The sequence below is a fragment of the Typha angustifolia genome, chromosome 11, assembly GCF_048772165.1.
Source record: "Typha angustifolia cultivar Huaian chromosome 11, ASM4877216v1, whole genome shotgun sequence".
NCBI lineage: Eukaryota > Viridiplantae > Streptophyta > Magnoliopsida > Poales > Typhaceae > Typha > Typha angustifolia.
Genome location: NC_133249.1, coordinates 6,240,774 through 6,259,063, shown reverse-complemented (window position 1 = coordinate 6,259,063; position 18,290 = coordinate 6,240,774). Strand labels below are relative to the sequence as shown.

Below are 18,290 nucleotides of genomic sequence, written 5' to 3'. Positions count from 1 at the left end.
CACAGTGTGATTAAGAAACAAATGAGCGTTTTAACTGCAAAAGTGAGCAAAAGATGAGCAGCAATGCAGACTATTTTCATTTCCTTACCTATTTAAAAAGCTTACCTTGGTATTACTCATTGTCATGTTTTATTACTGTGAGAAGTTAATACAGAAACATAGTCAAAGAGCAAAACCTTTCACAATTCTTGAAATGATGATTTTATTAACATACAAACAGCAATTCGGTAAATTATCATAAATTCATAATGGTTGTCTCTTAGTATAAATAACAGTAACTCTAGACATCTTAACCTGCAGATGTATCAGAATCAGATCATCATCACAAAGTGTGTTTGGTGAAAATAATAACAGTAATGAATAATTGTTTTGACTAAAAAAAGCCACAGAGAAAGAATGTCTCCAATTCGAGTTAAGAGAGTCAGGAAACAGGACCTCAAGACTTAGTTGTTGGGAAAGCAGTAAAACAGATTTGAAGAGGTAGGAAAGGAAATGATTTAGTATTAAATTGAGATAAGAGTATACCTTCATCATTCTCATGGTAATTGCCGGCAGAAGTACTAAATCAGAAGCAGCTATGTCAATTAGCTACGTTGCTGTACTCATTGATGAGATGGATGAAGGCCTTTGCAGTGAAAAAGGAAAATAGAAAACAATACATGGCATACAAGCTCATGCTAGAGTTTCTACTTTCTATATGCACAGTTTTAGACCATCCAACTAGCAAATAGATTCAGGTCTCAAGTGCACAATGACTTTGTTGTACAGTTCTTTTTGTATGCTAATCAACTACTTGACTATCCAACCAATCCAAAAACATTTATTGGTATACAATTGTCCAAGGCAACAATTAATAGGGGGAAATGTCCCGGTTATTGAATGCTAAAGAGCCTGACATAAAAGTGTAATCCATCTGTTTGAATCAAGTTAGATCTTCCATCGATCCCACAGCTAAGACCTCAAATTTATGCAGGGAAAGGAGCCTGCAGTAAAAATAGAAAATCCAATGCTCTACTGATAAGATGCGGAAATCTTAATAGCTATACCTTAAGTTTTTCTAAGTGTGGAACCGAAGTTCCGCAATCTCTCCATTACAGTTTGGATCTGATCTGAAATTGTGGTGTACAGCCATCTTTGTGCAGGCTCATTAAGACCATCAGGAGAGATACTTGGCCAACCATAACTGTGTACTGATGATTCCCGAGATACCGTCCTCGCTGTGTGCCTCAAGCTCTGAAGATCAAACTCAATTGGTTCGCCAACGATTATCTGAATATCCTTGTTGCAAACAGGTAATGGTGGTCGCCTTCCAAAAAATGATTTTTCAGGCATCACCTGGAAGTCCCACAAAAGATGAAACTAAGAAAATCTATAGTCTGAAAAGAAAAATTGCCGCTGAGTATTCATGCAGGATCTAAGTTGCTACAAATATAATCAGTTCAATGCATTTGCACTGAATGATGCTGTTTACTTGGTGAAATCAATAGTATTAAGAAGTAGGGAAAGGTATTAATACCGCCAGCAGCAATTGAAGTTTTAGCACAAGTTTGATCAATTCCCAGCTCAAAATGAATCAGTTATGGTGGAAATTGGTCCAGAAATGAACCAAGACTCATACTAGGGCTAGTTCTGATTTTGGTCATGCTTATGTTGTCAATTCAGGTTGCTTTAGGTCCCACTTCAAAAGAAACATCTACAAATGGCATGAAACCTCTATCTTGCATGGCACAAATGAATTACTAATACTTGTGAATCAACTAACATAGGTCTCAACTGACATCTTCGTTGGATAGTCCTTCAGCATTCAGCTTCTGATATCAACCACCCCATGTCTCCATTCCCATATCTTTCTTTAACATGTGTCTCATTGTAACGATGTTTAAAGGACTAGGAATGTGCATCAAAATTGTAAGCTACCTTTCTTTAAAAGGATCCAACTCACAAAGAATGATGCAAATTACAGTCACCTGTTGATTTAAATTAGAAATCTAATTGCCAATGTACACCCGGTTTACAAATCACAAACATGCACATCTATTAAGGAATAGATGTTTGATATTTGCATGAAATTTGAAAACATCTTTCGTTTACAGAATCATACATTGTAGATAAAAATTAGATGATAGACATAACTTCTGATTTACCAGAGCACGATGAAAAGATGAGGCCAGATTCACCAGAAGCCAGGACTAGCTATTCTGGAGCATGATTAGGAGGTGAGATCATGATTATACTCGTAGTAGACTAATAGTATGATTATATTTGATGGGAGTAATTAATTTCCTCACAGATTTGTCTCAGGATACAAGCTAATGAGATATCAAATGCTTCAAATTTGATGATATGACTTGTAATCATCATATTTGTGAAAAGCATAACTAATTTATTACACCTTGTCAGATGCATTTTCATAAGAGAAGCAATGAAAAAACATGAGATGCTTAAAGAAAAACAGTGAGCTTCCCACATACCCTTTCAAAGCCAGAGTGGATAATTGGTAAAACTAGAGGTGTTACAGGTGCTCGGACGATAAGACTGGCAGTTCCCCATTTCAAACGTCTTATAGGTGCACTTTCTTGGGACACTTTTCCTTCAGGAAATGTATGCAACTGCTTGAAAGTTTATACTGAGCTTCAGAAACAAATCGTAGTTACTAACATCATTAGGACACTTCATGATAAAGAAGCCAATTATTATATTTGGCACAAAGATTCAAGGATAACAAAAGACTTAGTACCCAGCCTCCAGCACTCAGTACTTCAAGAGCTTCATTCATATGTTCTTGGTATATTCCACCACCTCTTGTTATAGGTATGCATTTTCCTGCACAATTAAAGAATCTTTGAAAGGGAACTCATGGCCATAACATAAGCCAAACTATGGACTTTAAGTATGCATTAAGGGAAAAGGGCTTATAAGCAACTCAAAATACAGGCTAAAGAGAGATACAAATATAAATGCCTGCTGTATCTTTAACATTTTAAGAGTGCAAATATCATTCATATAATGAATCAATTCAGTTCAATTAGTAGATCCTTGCTTACAAGGAAAACAATTATCCATACAAGAAATGCTAGCGAAATGTTCTAGAATGTCCTAATTCCTATGCTCACAAAGTTCTGTTTTCACTTTGTCAGCAAAGATATGAAAATTTTGAAGATGAATAGGATGCTTATAAATTGTGGAAAAGTGAGCAGTCAAAAACACAACAAAGACTGGTCTGAAAAAACACCATTACTTACAACAGGAGATATCCAACAGTACAGCAGATTGTAAAAATTGATGGTGGTAGAAAGGGAATAATAGTCATTACAAATGTGAAAATGACAAGAAAGGAGACACCAAATTCAATGAGGGTTTCTAGTGGTACATCTAATAGGATGATAGCAGCATGGTGGCAGTTGCAAGTGCTGGCAACATGCTGATAACTACCATGATATATTAACTGGCAGAAATAGTGCATTGCAAAAAGGAACTAGTGGAACTGATAGTAGCAAGATATATGATTGAAGATCTACTAGTTGTAATAAGGGCCATCATAGTGGTAGCAGTACTTAATGAGTCCTGGAGATGAAATGGCAATTGAGTATGTTAAGAGAATAAAATAACAGGTCATGAATTCAAGTCTAGTGAGGCTATATGTCATTTAAAAAATAAACTTCCATCCACTTAATTCAAATTTACTTCCTGGGCCAATTAAAAATTTTGAGCCTAGAAGTGTGGGAAATATTACTATATTAGTGTATAAAAGAATAAAACCACCATTTTAGCAAGTAACAACTTAAGGTTTTAAAGCAGTTAGTGAGTTAACAGAGTGGCAAAAATGGTAATAATCATATAAATTTTTTTGTTTCAATAGTTTTAACTTTTGGGTGCCAAAACTTTCCAAAGAAACTCAATTCCAAAATAGAAAGAAAAAACAAATTCACAATCTCTACTACTATGTCAAACCAAATTGATAACAATCTCACATAGGCATGTCCAATTCTATTTATTAATAGAACAATAAAGAAATGATGTTTTGACCTCTTTATTACTCAAGCATTTTATCATGAAACAAAAGTTGTTGAGCTTTATTATTATACATAAGAAGAATCAAACAATATTTTGGTAATATACTACCTTATGTTGAGGCAAAGAAGAAAAGGAGAAGAATGATATAAAATCATATAGTCTGGCTCCTGAACAAAGAAGACATTATGATTTATTCAGTCAACATTTAAGCGCATATCACCATAAAGAAAACTCTCAAACTTCTCTATGTGAAAAGATTTTAGCAGAAGAGACATTGCAATTTAATATGGACAGCCATGTCAGTCTAAGGCACAAGTACCGATGCATCAAACGAAAAAAAATACCAACTTCATTTGTTACATGACTCGTAAAGCATATTATAAGATGACATTACATGACCAATTCTTTTGTCATGTAGTTGGTTTGGCTTAATATTCAACATAGTCTGATTAGCAAAAGCACACTTTTCCCTGATTTTGTCAATAAGAGAATCTGGAAAGAATGAAGTAGCCTGTTTGAAAAAAACAGACATGAAGCTTCCAGCACATTGCAGCTGAGATCAGCTTATAGAATTATAACTTTGACTATTCAACAAGTCAACAAGAAGATATGCTCATAAGATAGGCACATCTAGAAATTAGCATCAAAACTTCATATGAGCATTAGAAGCAAAGATTTCCAACTATCTTATTGGTTGCTTTCCATTTGAAAGGCAATTGAAAAAGCCACATCGACCTCAAGTTATGGATATCAAGAATTCAGCTACAAGAGAAATAAAATTAAGATAACAAATACTGCAAGCAAGCTCATCAAATAAGTTGAAAATGAACATCAAAAGAGGGAAGACTTACCTAATCGGAATATGTATGATAAAAACTTATTTTTGAAGCATATGTCCTCTGCTGCCAGAACCCATCTTCCAAGTTTTGCATCCGCAGAAGGGAAACTGTTAAATCCCCAAATAAGTGGGTCATCCAACCTGCCTTACAATCAGCACACTTAGTAAGATGTGGTACTTTATAACTAGCAATCATCTGTGTTAATCTTTAAGAACATAGGAGTGTAGATTTTTAAAATCCAAAGAAAATAAATGAAGGATTCGGTTCAATACTTAATGTTTAACATCTTTTATCTCACTCTCTTCCAATTAATCATTGTATCAAACAAAGAGCCAGCTTTTGCAAATCAATTTCATTATTAAGAATCTAGCAGCAATGCATCACACAAATAGATTATTTTTATGCCAAGTACCTTCTTATTATTAAGGAGACAAAACTATAAGGAAATCCTTTCTTTGATTCAGCCAACCTAAACAACTTTATCCGTTTAATAGACATCTATGTTTAACTGTAACATATTGTTCAGTGCTTCATGTCCAATATCTTCTTCAATAAAAAAGAATTTTTTTAAAGATCAATAATCTAAACTAGAGAGGAAAAGAAAAAAAAAATTGCTTCTATTTGAATTAGATCTTTAAAACAATAAGTTTTTGAGATGAGGGTAAAAGAGGAGGAACGCACGTGGACATGTGATTGCTGACGGTGATGAGGGGGCGGCCGAGGGGGCGGGAATTGACGAGGCGGAGGAGGGTGTCGGGGTTGTGGACGGAGGTGGAGTTGAGGAGGTTGGTGACCACCTTGGCGAAAGCCCCCACCGCCGTGAACACCATCGCCCGAGGGATGCCGCCGAGATGATCCGCCCGCCCCGCCCACCGTAACGTCCGCCGCCCCATCCCATCTCCCATTCCCCTCCACCTCGCTTCTTTTCTCCTCTGAACCTGCAAGTAGCCTGACCTGGTTGCGCTCACTGCTCTCTCACCAAGCTTCACTATTTCTATTTGGATTTAGGATCCGTCTCTCTCTCTCTCTCTCTCTCAACCCTCCTCTCTATTGACTCTCAGAATATTATTCCAAGTCTGCTCACTAGAAAATGTATCCAGATGGGGATAATTACAAACTTATTTATTACAATATTTGGTAACTTTTAATCCATGTTAGATGCCAATGTTTACTATGTAAATAATTTATACATGCATATAAAAATTATTGTCTATTTCAATAACAACTATTTAATTTGCTAAAGATTATAAAAAAATTATTATTAATTAAATTAGTGACTTTTATTGAACTCAACTTATTTACCCATATGGGTCATAATATTTGGTGCTTACATTTGGAATGGTCAAAGACTCTACTTTGGGTGTATTTTTTTTTTAACTTTTTAATCTATTAGAGTTCTCATCTTAATCAAAAATAACAATCATTGTCTTTTGCTTCTATACCTCATCCTCAAATTTTTAATTTGAAATTCCTTTGTTGGTGCTAATGTAAAATTAAATTATCTCTCCCAACTTTTATTTGTAGCTCTTTGTCATTATAGGTTAGAAAAAGGATACATTATCATAATACACTTATAATATTAATAATATCTTTGAGTAAATATAAATTTTCTACCCATATTTTAAAGATGGTTGAAATTTTTCATTCCATGAGGATATATAGAAGAAGATGGAAGAGTTTGAAAGTACAGTTTATTTTAACTTCAAAATATAAGATACAATTTAACAGGCAGTTCTGCATCTATAGATACATCATCTAAGCTTAAATATATTATTTGCTTTGGTGTATAGCAGTATTTTGAGATACTATTTATCATCATAAGCTCATCTGCAGTTCTTTTGACATGCATTTAATTAAATGCATTTCAAAAAACAACATTTTAAATCAACTCCCTCTCGTTCTCTCTCATATAAAAAAATACATCTGAAATACAATTTTTTGTTTGACAATTAAATCCCACTCTCTTCTCTCTCTCTCTTAACTCAAGTATTCTTCTCCAATTTAAACAACTTTTTAACTAATCTAGAATTGAGTTGTGGGTTTCTATGTAGCAATATTTTTTTTCAAGTAGCTCTCTCTTATCCAACAAGTACTTTAGTATTTGATTCTAAGTATTTTACTAAGCATTTTAATTTATTTAATCTCAAAAGATGAAGGTACATGCTTTCTTGTAATATTTTTATAGTAAATTAATATTACCCTTGATACCAAATAGATTTTTCACAAATAAGCTAATAATGTATAAAGCTAAATATATGTCAACAGAAAAGGTTTCACAAAATATAAACAACAAAACAAGTGATTTGCTTTTGTAGATATAGTATCTACAAATACATGTATTTTCTAATACATATGCTTCTATAGATACATGAAATCAAACTTATCCAAACTAGAAAGGTGAGCACATAAGAAAGAGAAAGATTTTCCTTCTCTTCTGGAGTTCCCCTCTGATGGAATTGTGAGCAAAAATGTGTCCTATTGTAACACTGCTTTAAACATACTTTGAGAGTGAAGTATAAGAGGAATAACAAATATATGCATCTACTTTTGTTTCTCTTTGTTCTTGTAGATAAATTACATATCATTGGTATAAAATATCAGTTGTTCTCTAAAGTGTTCTCTAGCTTACACATCAGACTGCCATCAGTTTTTTCTTTCTTGGAGAACAAAAAGTAATGATAAAAACATTTAATAAGAAACATCTTCACACAAGAAAATTCTCATGCCATTAGCCTGAATCGTCAGCTAATGGACCCACAGGAACTGATCAATGTGATGCGACTTACTTCCTGCAAACCTTATCATCATTGCATATAGCCTGAATGTAATGAAAACTCACCCACGTTAGTATGGAAAAGCATTCGTGCATAATTGTGTGTTAAATAAATCATTTTTGCAATATCTCTGAAACTAGAAAAAATGGCAGATTTTTGAGATGTAAGGTGTAACTCCTAAATTCCATCATTATTCGAAAGTATACGCGAAAGACATCAATAAAAAAGAATAACAAACTTTCGTGAATAGTTTATAATGAGTCACAGCTATGATGGCATTTTTAGTAATTTGACTTCTAAAACTTTTATTCTGAGATTGTTGCAGTATGATTCCACTAATTTAAACTCTGGATAAAAGTACTCAAGGGAGACTGATGCAAATTGGGTCAGGCCGGATCACATCATGAGAATATTGAACTGGATAAATCGAGTCTATTTATTTTTTAATTAATTCATACTTATGTAAGCCATTAAGAAATCTCTAATTAAATCATGTAAACCTTAAGACAAGTCTAAATAACTCAAGTAAGCCCTTAAGGCAAGTCAAAATAACTTAAGAAAGCTCTTAAAGTAAATCCTAGTTCGAGTTGTGTAAACCTTTCGAACTAATTATAGTAGGATTCATTATACCCTACCTTTATATATAGAGAAGTTGGGCTGCTTTATTTAATCATCTAAGCATCCAATGAATAATTAGGAATTATATTTTACTTTTAGCTATTCCAAAAGTAGGAATAAGATAATCTAGGAGTATAAGTAAATTAAGCGTCGCTGTTTATTTTTTTAGGAGTAGATCTAACTTAGAACCGTAATTCTACCTCTAATCTATAGCAACAATCACCTATAGCAGCCACCCTACCTTACGGTCGTCCACCACCACTATTGGCCGTTTGCCACTCTCTGACGACCACCATAACGTTGGATAATTATCAATATATCCAATTCTGACATTTCTTCATTATCTTAATTTCATCTTTTCACTTCGATCCCAAAATTACGTGAAACCAAAGCCATTCGATCCGTGACTTCTAATGCTTCCTCCCATTAAAATATTATAATTTTCTTACATCCAGATCGTTCTAGATCTGATTCATAACAGAGACGAGAATGTCTCAATGAAGCTTTGCTCCTGTGATAGATCTTTGTTGTTATGTTCATACAAGAGGTGGCGTGCATGACATTTAGTTGAATTTATATTACTTTTCAAAAAAGATATGGAATTAACACTGAACTCCATACCGTTTTTTATTTTTCTATTCTATCCTTGTTAGACATGCTAGTGGATCTACCATTTCAAGTGTGCTGAGGGTAATCCCTTCAGCTGCATCACTTGAACTTGGCTAGTCACAATTGCAACAACTACACACTCTGCCCCTAGCTAGTGGTGATAGAAGATAACACTGAGAGAGACTGAACAAAGAAGAGGCCTCAGACAAAGATTAACCCAACAAATATCCACAATACCTATTACAGCACAGGAACTTTAACAAACAATCAAAGTTAAACCAACAAGGTATCATGAGTTCTACCAATATCAACAAGTAAAACCTAAATAAGCACCAACCACCAACACAAGTAAAATCTAAACAAGCAAGTAAAGTCTTTCAAGTTTAGTTAAAAAGTCTATTTGGCAATTTCCTTAAAATGGTCACTGTACTTGGGATAAATTCAATTTTTGGTCATTCAAAAATGTAAACAAGTATAATTAGCTATATCTTAATCATACTGTGGTAATATCGCTACTCTGATATTTGTTACAAAAGGCGGGACAACTTACTGTTAGCTTCCTTCTTGATTCCAGAATGTCTTCCAGCGAAGGTCGACCTATGTATAAGTTTTGTTAACAACAAGACATTTAAGAAATAAAAGTTTTTAATCAAGTAATGAAAAATCAGGAACTTATAACACAATCAATACAATGTCAGATAAGTATACATGTCCATCTTCATGGGTGATGATTGCCACCACTAGACATCTCAAATATATAAATAATCTTTTCTGCTTAAAGTTCATTATGCCTACAGAATCTATTTGCTATAATTAGTAATAAAGTTTAAGATTTAATTTATAAGATTAACCTTAGTTGCACTCCAACTCTATATCATTTATATATTTAACTTTAAAGTTTCTCTTCATTATTTCAATTGTATCTACAACCTCAGTGTACTATCTATAAGAAAAGAAAAACTTTCAACTTAAGAAACCCTCTTGCATTAAGATTGCCTTCGCTATTCAGTTCCATGGATGTGACATATAATTTCTATTTGCTATTGCCTTGAGAATTTTAGAGAGAGCATTAGTTGCATATTATTATGCAAGGGAAATATTCATCATAATAAGCATCAGGTTTCTATAATACAACTAAGTTCAGTAATATTTAGAAAATGAAAACTATTTGGTATTTGTTTAATTATACCCTTATATTAGATAGGTAAAATTTTGAAAGACAAACCTGTGATTTGCAAACGATATTTTGCCCAAACACTATAGATCGCATTTGCTATTGTAGCCACCTGTGAAATGTCAGAAGTATTACTTGAACAAATATACCAAAAGAAGAAAACCGATATTCATGGAAAAGATAAGATCTTAAAACTAAGTCAATTTCTTAAACTAGACATACAGGGTTTAATATTCATCATATTGGCAAATATCACCAATAAAATTGAGGTGATGTTATTTACATTCTCTGTCAAGCATATCAGATTGAACAAACAAAAGGATGACTGACTAACTAATGATCAATACTACTACATGATATATAGCTTTAAACAATAAATACATGCACAGCTACAAACTAATTTTTTAGTTCTTGGGCTAAAGATTGCTAATTATTACTACATATTTTACTCGGATAGTATTTAAGTTTGTCCTTAGGCTCACTTTTAAGTTCTTACTACTGGATAGAACATCACTCCTCAAACCAAAGTTACCATCCCCATGCTTTCTCTTAGTCATTTCATGCCTAGACAAATTTAAATAAGGTTGCTCCAAGTGTGAATCTAACTGAACTAGTAGGACACATACTAGAAGCATCACCCGATAATAGTTGGAGAGAGCTAGCTACAAATTACAGATGACAAAGATAAGGCCATAAGCTCTCCTTTGAACTATGAAACAGAATATTGAGCTCAATAGGGGTAGACAGGAAGGAGAAAGGAGAGAGAGTTTTCTCTTTTCTCTTTTGTATCAGATCAACTACAAATCATCAAATTTGCTTCCACAGTGACCTTTTCCTCTACGGCAAATGGTGCCTTATAGGCTGATACATTCCATATTAATAGGTCTTCTTCTATACTTCATTGCTGGATGATGCAAGGATATTCGGTTGGCATGACAGGAAAATATTCAATGGAGCCTTTGTTAGACATTTAGACCATTTAGGTTAGGGGTGAGAAAACACCATGGTGGACCTTACCAGATCATTCAAGACCATGCAAGTTGGTCTGTGAACATGCTAGTGGAGGCTTCCTAAATCTTCCAACCAGTGAATTTCAGAATGCTGCCATGATAGCTTGATGGCGCTTTACATATGATAACTGGAAAAAACAATATAAAGTTCTGGCAAATATTCTGTGGAGCGGGCCAGACTTATAAGAAAATTACTTGACCTAATTCTGTTTTTCTTATTGATGTTAATTCAGTGAATTTCAGATGGAAACTCACATATTTATAAGCAGTAGGACAAGTGATGCTATCACTAAGATTGGGAGTGGCTTTATGCCTATATCCGTCATTCTTCAAGAATTTTTAAACATGGAAACCTGAAAGTGTAATATCTAAAGGAATTAATATCAGCTTAAAGGTAACAAAAGAAATGGAGTGCAAGAAAATAAGGGTGATTCACATAGACAAGATACCATCTACAATTAGCCATGCTGACAAATCATTGAACCATCAACAAATTTCTGTACATCAAGAGATTGTAACAGGGATCAAGTTGAAATGATAAAAGAGCATCCATGGAAGTAAGATGCTCATGTTACTGTAGCTTGTAGCATCTTATACAAGAAGTAAACATCAATTTTAACTATAAATTGAACAGACAGATACCTACAGGCTCGTATTTTGTAATGGTATAAACCCATCCAAGCCCAATTTCCTCGTACAATCTTCTGAATGCCTGTAAGCACACACACAAATCAAGTGACCTATTACATCTCAAAACCATCATTGAAATAAGTGTCACCGCAGCTTGTCTAATCAGGTTTGTAATTTGTCCTTCCAGAAGATGGTGTTCATTCTCTCATGCAACAACAACCCAAATAAGAACTATTCCCATATTGGAGAAATAATGCATTATTCTGATGGACTTCAATCTTTATTGATCTGTTCATTCATAAGCATTTATTTACTGTTAAAAAGGACATTAGTTATTTAAGAGATTATGACTGTACTGAAGATCGCCCATTTCAGGTGCCCAACAGTTATCTAACATGGAATTCCTACAGAAGCTGTTAAGATGTTACATTATTCATATACAGGACAAATTTGAAACTGAATGTCACCATTAGTAAGAGAAATTCAATTTATATAGTCCAGATATCATCATTAATTGAAGTGCAGAACTGTTACGCTTGTGCCGAATAGATATTCTATTATCAGCCTTATAATTTGGCTTCAAGTTTCAGCCAAAATGGATTATTTTTTCCAGCTAATAGCAATCCAAACCAAGACAAAAAGGCCCACGGTTCAAGGCTGAGACCAACAAGAATGTTGTTTTGACCTTGGTTTTAGATCATCCTCAGTCAAATTATCTGCTTTAGTTGAAATATCTCAGTTCCCAGGTTCAAAGCCAAAAGCAACCGGAACTGTAACTTTGTACTATCTTAAAGTGACAGGATCACTTGCTATGCTTTTTTTTTTATTTTTTTAATTATTTTCCATGAGATAGGAAAAACTCTTTATACTATGTGTTTACATGGAACTTTCCTCCTTTTTCCTTTCACATTGAGGAATTAGGGATTTTAAGCTAATCATCTTGACATGAAGCACCCAATTAAGAATCAGGTTGTTGGGAATCCTACTCAGTTGAAAATGTCAATATATTAAGTTTGTTGCCTTTTATTTTATACCCAAATAATTTCTCTTTTACCTTAATTGCACAAAATATGGATACAATTTCTTGTTGATACATCTTATGTTGCTTACTTTTGAACCAAACTAATGGAAGAATATATTTGCTTTTGCATAGTCACCTTGTCTTGCTACTACAGGTGGATGAATGACCCTAACCCTAACTGTATTGTATCCAATGTAGTTAATTATAAATATTCCTCCAGGAATGAAGTACTTCTTGTTAATTGAGTTATGTTAGCAAGATATCTCTATTTGAGGTGCCAAATCCACTTGTAATCTTGTCAGAACCTCGTTCTCACACACAAACCTCCTAGGCAATTCCTCTTTTATCTTTCTTTAGGAGTTCCAATTCTTCGCATCATTATTGGAATATACTCACACTTCTCGTAGACATCAACAATGTACTCTAAAATAGAGAACAAATTGAGGACCAATTTAAAAAGAAAATAATGACATCATACAAGAGGGAGGGATGTGAATGTCATACTTCAACATCTCTGACAACAGTTCCATCTGAATGAATCGCATGAATTCTTCCCATTACCTAGACAAGCAAATGAATATCTTAGTTATTTATATATCATAATCATACAGAACTGGAATGTGACTATTGTAGTCAAGGCCCTATAACAGATTTTGAAATGATAGCATACCGTCTCATAGTCAAGGCCCTCATTCTCCTCAGGTGAGTAATCATTTGAGCTAATATCAACAAACTTTATAGCTCCATAGGATCTATTCCTCTCCTTAAGCATGTTTACCTGGAAAAATGAAAGTCAAATTTGATCAAATATTGCATTTAAGATATAATACTTCAATGGAATAGATCTTCAGTAATGTACAATACAGAAAATTTAAAGATTTTTTAAATGTATTCAGGATATGAAAAATTGTGGAGACCGAAGAACAATTCTATTTTTGATAGTAGGTCTTCACATGGAAATATAGCTGTAAAATTATCGGATGTAGGAAAAATAATTCCAGGTGATCTCAATTAGTACATCTAAAGGAGGGGTACAGGCTAATCACACCACAACAAACATGCTACATATGCATATTAGAAGTCAAACTGAAGCAAGATAGTTTTGCTAACATTACTGGTTTTGCACCGACAAGTTTTCACATATAATAAGATTCTTATGTTAATGGTCTTCTGTGGGTAATCAACAATAAAAAGTTATCTCCAAATTCAAATATAGTTTAACATTGGCCATGTGCTTCTACATGACTTTAAAATTGCAATAGCTTCAACTAGTAAATGATAATGAAAGAAAAACAATATAAGAAATCACATGTCATTGGAAACAAGGTTCCAAAACTCGCTATCGCAATCACATGTTATTGGTCACCCCTATTAGATCAAACTACTTTAATTATGTAAAGTTCTAAATGTTATTTAAAAATATAAATTTTCTAAAAATTTAGAAAAAAATAACAGAAAAATAAGGAAATAAAGATTAGTTATATATGAAGCCTAAAAACTATATTAAAAAAAAAAACTCACTCAAAACTATGATAATTTTGACTTAATTTTTAATAAATTTTTATGCTTGTAAATTACTATTGTAGAACAATAGTAAAGAAAGAGATAGTTAAAAAGTGAGCGAGAAAAAGATAAGAGAAATGAGAAAAAAAAAGAATATTCACCCTAGTTCACTAGAGTAGAGAGTAGCCAGAGAGGCTTAGCGGATGAGCTTAGTGAAATGTGAGGGATGGGGAGGAGAGTGTGTGTGAGAGATAGAAGATAGAAATTAAAAACTTAAAAAGAAGATAGAGAAGGATATTAATTCATAATGTCTTCTAGGTTAGATACATTTTAGATAAGATCTAAATCTTAAAAAAGTTTATTTTCGGCCAAGACAGATTAGTCGATCCTTGATTGAAACCAATCATCAGAATAGTTTTGGATCAAGATCAGCCGATTTTGGAAACCATGATTAGATACAATTTAGATACGATCTAAACTTAAAAAAATTTATTTTCGACCAAGATAGATTGACCGATCCCAAATCAAAACCAATCACTATAATAGTTTTGGGTCAGGATCGACTAATTTTGGAAACCATGGTTGGAACTTGCAAGTTATGCACGCAAGCTCAAATATATGAAGATCAAAAGAAACAAATTTGATACTCAACAATAGTATTACATAAATCTATTAGTTTGTGGTGTACTAGCTTATCATATAGACAAAAATTCCCAAATCCAATAAAAGTGCAATGGTCTTATTCAAGGCTTAACATTTTGTCCAAAATGAAAGCTTTTAAGACATCCCAAACAGAAGCTTGAGTGGATATGATGATTGTAATATTTTAGTAGATACACTAATTTTAGCTTCATGTAATTGTCTAATGGTTCATCATGAACAATAGGACTTATGTATCTAGATAATTTACAGGCCAAAAAAATCATAACTGTGTGGAAGCAACTACATCACAAGAAAAGAGCATTTTATATAACACGGAGATGAGATCAGTCGAGCAGAACTTATGTATCTAACAATACTAGTACATGACACTCAAAATATGAAAATATATTTCATAGAGCACACCTCACGCATACAAAGCGGGCAATCTCCATCATATAGCATTTTGATCTTCCATGTCTTAGATGAACAATCATCCTTCAATTCTGTCATTCTTTTTGAGGGGGCGTCCGAATGAACTTGACATCTGAAAGCTAAAAGGAGTATATTTGGCCAAAGTAAATAGTAGAAATAACGTGAAACTATGAAAGAAATAAGTTTATAATATAAGTCCTAAGGAAGCAATAAAGACATAAAATAGAAAGACCTCATTGTAATACTTAAATACTGCCCAAACAACATGCCAAAACTTCTATATTAAAGTAAGAAGATTATAGAGGTAGTTATACTATATGTCATATAACAAAAACATTACAAGAAATCTTTTCCTCGGAAAGCTACTTGGACCTGCAAGTTGCAAGAAACTCATCATCTTACTAAAAATATTTCACTAACACAAATTGGACAGCAGAGTTATGTTTCAATGAAGCAGGATCATTTGACTTGCCATTGAAAAAAAAAAGAAGTGGATGTTGAACCTATATTTCATTACAATTTAAACTAAGAAAGGTCTATTCTAGTAACCTAGCTTAGGGCTCAGACATTAGTCATTTAGTCACATGATCATAGACACCCCATTTATCATAGTAGGAAGAAGTAGGATCATTTTTCTTCAATTTGTTTGTAAGAAGTAAATGAGGAAATCTAAAGTCACCAAAACTTACAAATTATAACTGCTTTGAAGAAGATAAATCTCTGAAAGCAGAGAGAGAGAGAGATAAGTCTATAAAGATTTGATTTGCCTTTTGAACTCAATCAGCCATTGCATAGATGAGTTCAGACTCCAGCAAGTGAAGACTTACAAACAAGATCCATCTGATCAGCCAACTAGGAAGCTCAACTAGTCTCCAGCATGCAGCTATAATGAATTTGAACCTTAGAGGGACATTTTATAGAGAAGTCCAGATTGTAAGTTCAATTACTGTGTAATGGTAAATTTGTGGACAAATTCATATGTATTATAATTGCATAATTTATATTCAGGTGTATGGTCAAATCACATAGCCTATGATTAGATCATGCAACGAAATCAAGATAATTCAAGTAGATTTTCGATTCAACAATGTAGTTTCAGAACCCCATCCGGACAAAGTCATTAGCGTTCTGACGCCGGCACGAGAACATTAAATGCATCCTAATGACACTTAAGAGCATTCGGACAATATGCATAGGACAGAAAATGAGAAATTTTGAAACCAAATCAAATTTAGAGTTTCCTTTAGTGGATTCTTCTAGTATAACATAAAGTCCTTCCTTACCTCTATAAAATAGATCCAAAGGCTTTATAGGAACACTGAATAGAAAGAGAACTCAAAACAATTTTATACTCATCTTAGAAGAGTTTTCTAGTCCCCTCAAAGAATAAATTCTTATCTATTGTGAGGAGAGTCACCATATACACCCAAGAACTTGTGCTTCAACAGAAGATCTAAAAGTATTGGAGAAGCTAAATTGATGTCGTCTATATCGACATCTACACCATCATCAACACTTATATTTGAGGTTTATCCCTAGTTCGGTATGTACTAAAGAGAGGTTTTTTATTTCATAAGAATAGTGAGTTAGATGATTTTTGTTCAAGAGTTTACTTAAACATTACAGTATTAGAGTGTCAGAATGGGTTATAAGTAAATTTTGTTTCTATTACTTAGTAAAATAAATCAATCGGCTTTGAATGGGTTTGTAGATTTTTACCTCTCCGTACGAGAAATGTTTTCCACGCTAAAAAAATGTGTCGTGGTATTTGTTGTACTTTACTCTTTACTTTTCCTAGTCAGTCTTGGATTTTCGTTTTCTACTCTTAATCGGTTTTTCACCCACCAACTTAAGTTTCGGTTTTCTTAGTTTGAGTACTATTTGGAGTTTCATCTCTTAGTTTCAATTTTTAAAGTTTGATTTAAAATTTTTTTTTTCTAAACCCGTTGGGATTCGGTTTTCTAGACCAAATCAATTTTGGTTTAGACTTTCCATATCTCTAAACCTAGTCGAACCAGGAATTCTAAATGTAGAGATTTCAATAAGTACAAGGGTATTTTTCAATTTTTCATAACTGTAATGAGTCTTTAGCATCGTACAATGGTATTATTAATCTCTAATAGATAATGTATTTGTTTTCTCCTTCATAGTTAACACTTGAGAGTAGATAAAGAGACATGCTTTTACTAACATATTCTACACAAACCCGACAATAAACATCCTCGGTTCTCCTTCTTTAATGCAAAATTTAACAACCAAAAGGTAAATTTTCGTAATCTAGAAAGAGAGAGAGAATTTATATCATCTAGATATAACTTATTAAAATCTATTTATTTATATGAAAAGTTTCATCAAAATCTAACCTAACAATCTATCAGTTAACAAACTGCCGGACAAAAGTGAGTCAAGTTGATTAAAAAAAAAAACAAAGGTGAGTCTAGATTTCATAACTCATGAACCGAGATTTGAATCGCAAAATACCAACCAATTACTCATCCATATGATCAAAGCAAAAGTAAAGCGGAGAGAGATTGCTCACCGTAAAGGGAATTTGACTGAGGGAATGAGATTTTGAACCGGGAAGGCACAGGAGAACCCCAAATTGGAGTTCGGAGAGCAAGGCGAGGACGCACGGCTCTGCAAGCCATTGATGCCATTCTCTCTCTCTCTCTCTCTCTCGCTTCCTTGCTTACGGTTATGGGAGGGGCAGGGGAAATGTGGAGACTTGCACAAGGGACAGCGGATCGTCTGCAGCCTCGTTTGCAGGAACTTGCTGCAGTCGCGGATCAAGTTATATCCATAAGGGCCTGCGCTTTGAAACAATACAAAGGCTAGTTTCCAAACACTAAATGGTGGAATTGCTTCAAGTTTATTTGGCTCTCTAAGAATCGATATTAACGAACGATTGATCTTCTAATTAGTGAACCATTTTCTTTATTACTGTCTGTATTTGTGTCTTAAAATGACTATCTTAATTCTCAAGTCTATTCTTAGAAAAAGGAAATGATATACGTAGACGAAGGG

General features: G+C 33.5%; 2 protein-coding genes across 3 annotated transcripts; both read right to left on the bottom strand.

The window, feature by feature from the left end:
• Nucleotides 1–455: 455 nt before the first annotated feature.
• On the bottom strand, nt 456–5,908 carry LOC140771463 (N-acylphosphatidylethanolamine synthase). The gene is made up of 5 exons (XM_073113031.1): nt 5,535–5,908; nt 4,866–4,993; nt 2,738–2,823; nt 2,472–2,609; nt 456–1,335 (listed from the first exon to the last, which is right to left on the bottom strand). Exons 1-5 carry the CDS (start codon nt 5,756–5,758, stop codon nt 1,048–1,050), a joined length of 864 nt encoding a protein of 287 aa, XP_072969132.1. The 5' UTR covers nt 5,759–5,908; the 3' UTR covers nt 456–1,047.
• A 1,464-nt stretch (nt 5,909–7,372) lies between these two features.
• On the bottom strand, nt 7,373–17,961 carry LOC140770462 (uncharacterized protein At5g50100, chloroplastic). Of its 2 annotated transcripts, none has more exons than XR_012106029.1 (8): nt 17,806–17,961; nt 15,258–15,385; nt 13,360–13,467; nt 13,194–13,250; nt 11,681–11,750; nt 10,080–10,140; nt 9,405–9,451; nt 7,373–7,671 (listed from the first exon to the last, which is right to left on the bottom strand). XR_012106029.1 is itself a non-coding variant. In XM_073111669.1 (8 exons), exons 1-8 carry the CDS (start codon nt 17,921–17,923, stop codon nt 7,636–7,638), a joined length of 621 nt encoding a protein of 206 aa, XP_072967770.1. In that variant the 5' UTR covers nt 17,924–17,961; the 3' UTR covers nt 7,373–7,635. The 2 variants fall into 2 exon arrangements, 1 of the variants encoding a protein (XP_072967770.1); XM_073111669.1 differs by having other exon boundaries at nt 11,685–11,750.
• Nucleotides 17,962–18,290: the final 329 nt, after the last annotated feature.

Excerpts from the sequence above, each read along its gene's own strand:
- LOC140771463 (XM_073113031.1), bottom strand. The coding sequence starts at position 5,758 with ATGGGAGATGGGATGGGGCGGCGGACGTTACGGTGGGCGGGGCGGGCG. Across the intron at positions 2,824-4,865 it reads ATCATACATATTCCGATTAG|GAAAATGCATACCTATAACA; the intron begins GTAAGTCTTCCC and ends TTAATTGTGCAG. Across the intron at positions 2,610-2,737 it reads TACTGAGTGCTGGAGGCTGG|TTGCATACATTTCCTGAAGG; the intron begins GTACTAAGTCTT and ends ACTTTCAAGCAG.
- LOC140770462 (XM_073111669.1), bottom strand. The coding sequence starts at position 17,923 with ATGGCATCAATGGCTTGCAGAGCCGTGCGTCCTCGCCTTGCTCTCCGA. Across the intron at positions 11,751-13,193 it reads CTGTTGTCAGAGATGTTGAA|GCATTCAGAAGATTGTACGA; the intron begins GTATGACATTCA and ends GTGTGCTTACAG. Across the intron at positions 9,452-10,079 it reads ATATCGTTTGCAAATCACAG|GTCGACCTTCGCTGGAAGAC; the intron begins GTTTGTCTTTCA and ends ACTTATACATAG.